Source organism: Carlito syrichta, unplaced genomic scaffold (genome assembly GCF_000164805.1).
Source record: "Carlito syrichta isolate Samal-C Ts95f unplaced genomic scaffold, Tarsius_syrichta-2.0.1 Scaffold303247, whole genome shotgun sequence".
Taxonomy (NCBI): domain Eukaryota; kingdom Metazoa; phylum Chordata; class Mammalia; order Primates; family Tarsiidae; genus Carlito; species Carlito syrichta.
This window is the reverse complement of record NW_007247343.1, coordinates 505,503-506,253: the sequence shown is the minus strand read 5'-3', so window position 1 is coordinate 506,253 and position 751 is coordinate 505,503. Positions and strand designations below refer to the sequence as shown.

Sequence of the window (751 nt, the reverse complement as noted above, 5' to 3'; positions counted from 1 at the left end):
GGTAGCTTCTCCCGAGGCGGGAGTCGCTTCTCGCTCGGCTCGCGTTCTCCCTGCTTGGGCAAGCTTCTCCGCCCTGAATGACGTTTCCTGAAGCGGACGTTTTCCTTAAATCGGGTAACTGTCTCCAAAAGGGTCGCTTCGCCTGAACAGTCCTCTCCTCGGAAGTCCCCGCCACCCAGCCCGTGTGCCCGGCGGCGCCCGGGCCCGGGGCGTACAGGCCGGCCTGGCCTCCTCTCCACCGGCGGCAGTCCTTCTCCTGCTTCTTCTCCTGGTCCGGGCCAGTCGGCCTGGGCTCCCAAGCCCGGAGGCGGCCGATCCTCCGCCAGTGCCCAGGCGCCTGCTCGACGCCCCCGATCAGCTGAGGGGAAGGGGAAGTGGAGGGAGCAGCGCAGGGCTGGGGACAGGCGGCGAGGGCGCTGCGCAGCTCTTACCCGGCTGGTGTGTGTCCCCGCAGGAGAGTGTGCTGGGCAGACGATGCTGGACACGATGGAGGCGCCCGGCCACTCGAGGCAGCTGCTGCTGCAGCTCAACAACCAGCGCACCAAGGGCTTCTTGTGCGACGTGATCATCGTGGTGCAGAACGCCCTCTTCCGCGCGCACAAGAACGTGCTGGCGGCCAGCAGCGCCTACCTCAAGTCCCTGGTGGTGCATGACAACTTGCTCAACCTGGACCATGACATGGTGAGCCCGGCCGTGTTCCGCCTGGTGCTGGACTTCATCTATACCGGCCGCCTGGCTGACGGTGCGGAGG

At 66.8% G+C, this 751-nt stretch overlaps 1 protein-coding gene across 1 annotated transcript in view; it reads left to right on the top strand.

Moving 5' to 3' along the window:
- The first annotated feature begins 77 nt into the window (after nucleotides 1-77).
- HIC1 (HIC ZBTB transcriptional repressor 1) overlaps nucleotides 78-751 on the top strand; it is a 3,043-nt gene continuing 2,369 nt past the window's right edge. Inside the window, exons 1-2 of the mRNA XM_008058215.1 lie at nucleotides 78-114; nucleotides 455-744. Coding sequence (XP_008056406.1) covers nucleotides 78-114; nucleotides 455-744 — 327 coding nt within the window. The remainder of the gene's footprint in view (nucleotides 115-454; nucleotides 745-751) is intronic.